This window comes from Hipposideros armiger, unplaced genomic scaffold (genome assembly GCF_001890085.2).
Source record: "Hipposideros armiger isolate ML-2016 unplaced genomic scaffold, ASM189008v1 scaffold_282, whole genome shotgun sequence".
NCBI classification, from domain to species: Eukaryota; Metazoa; Chordata; class Mammalia; order Chiroptera; family Hipposideridae; genus Hipposideros; species Hipposideros armiger.
This window is the reverse complement of record NW_017731632.1, coordinates 1,603,399-1,604,010: the sequence shown is the minus strand read 5'-3', so window position 1 is coordinate 1,604,010 and position 612 is coordinate 1,603,399. Positions and strand designations below refer to the sequence as shown.

At 74.7% G+C, this 612-nt stretch overlaps 1 protein-coding gene across 1 annotated transcript in view; it reads right to left on the bottom strand.

Moving 5' to 3' along the window:
- Nucleotides 1–417: 417 nt before the first annotated feature.
- Nucleotides 418–612, bottom strand: part of NKX1-1 (NK1 homeobox 1) — a gene marked incomplete at its 5' end in the record, with an annotated part of 3,300 nt that continues 3,105 nt past the window's right edge. The window contains one exon of the mRNA XM_019657948.1: nt 418–610. Coding sequence (XP_019513493.1) covers nt 418–610 — 193 coding nt within the window. The remainder of the gene's footprint in view (nt 611–612) is intronic.

Genomic DNA, 612 nt, shown 5'->3' with positions numbered 1-612 from the left:
CGCAGAGAGGGGCGTCTCGGACCGGGGCCTCAGCTCGCACAGCCCCGAGCTCGTCGGGGGGCCCAAATACATCGAAACCGGCGAGTCTGGCTGTGGGACGCCGAGCCCGCGGGGCCCGAGCCCCGCGCCGGATCGAACCCCCCCCCCCCCCCCCGGGGCGCCTGGGTCGCGCCAACGTCCCCGCAGCAGGGGGGCGAGGAGGGCCGGGCGCGGGCGGCGCGGGAGCCTGAGGGACGCCGGCTCGGCCTCCTGCGGTTTATTGATTGAGTCGAGTTCGGCAAAGTGCTTCCAAGCGGCCGAGCCCGGCCCCGACGCGGACAGTCATTTACAAATTTAAAACTCTTCCGTAGCAACGGCTGTACATACAGGGTCCGCGGCCGCGCCTCGCAAACCGGCCGGCCGGCGGGGCCGCGGCGCTCAGAGGTGCGGCGCGTAGAAGGCGGGCGCGCCGTAGGTCTGCGAGCCCAGGACGAAGGGCGACAGCACCGCCGGGCTCGGCAGGAAGGGCAGCTGCGCGGCGCACACCAGGCCGCCGGGGCCGTGCGCCGGGTACCCGGCCGGGCCGTGCATGGCGAGCGGCGCGCCCATGGGCGGCGACGGGCTGAGCGGGCT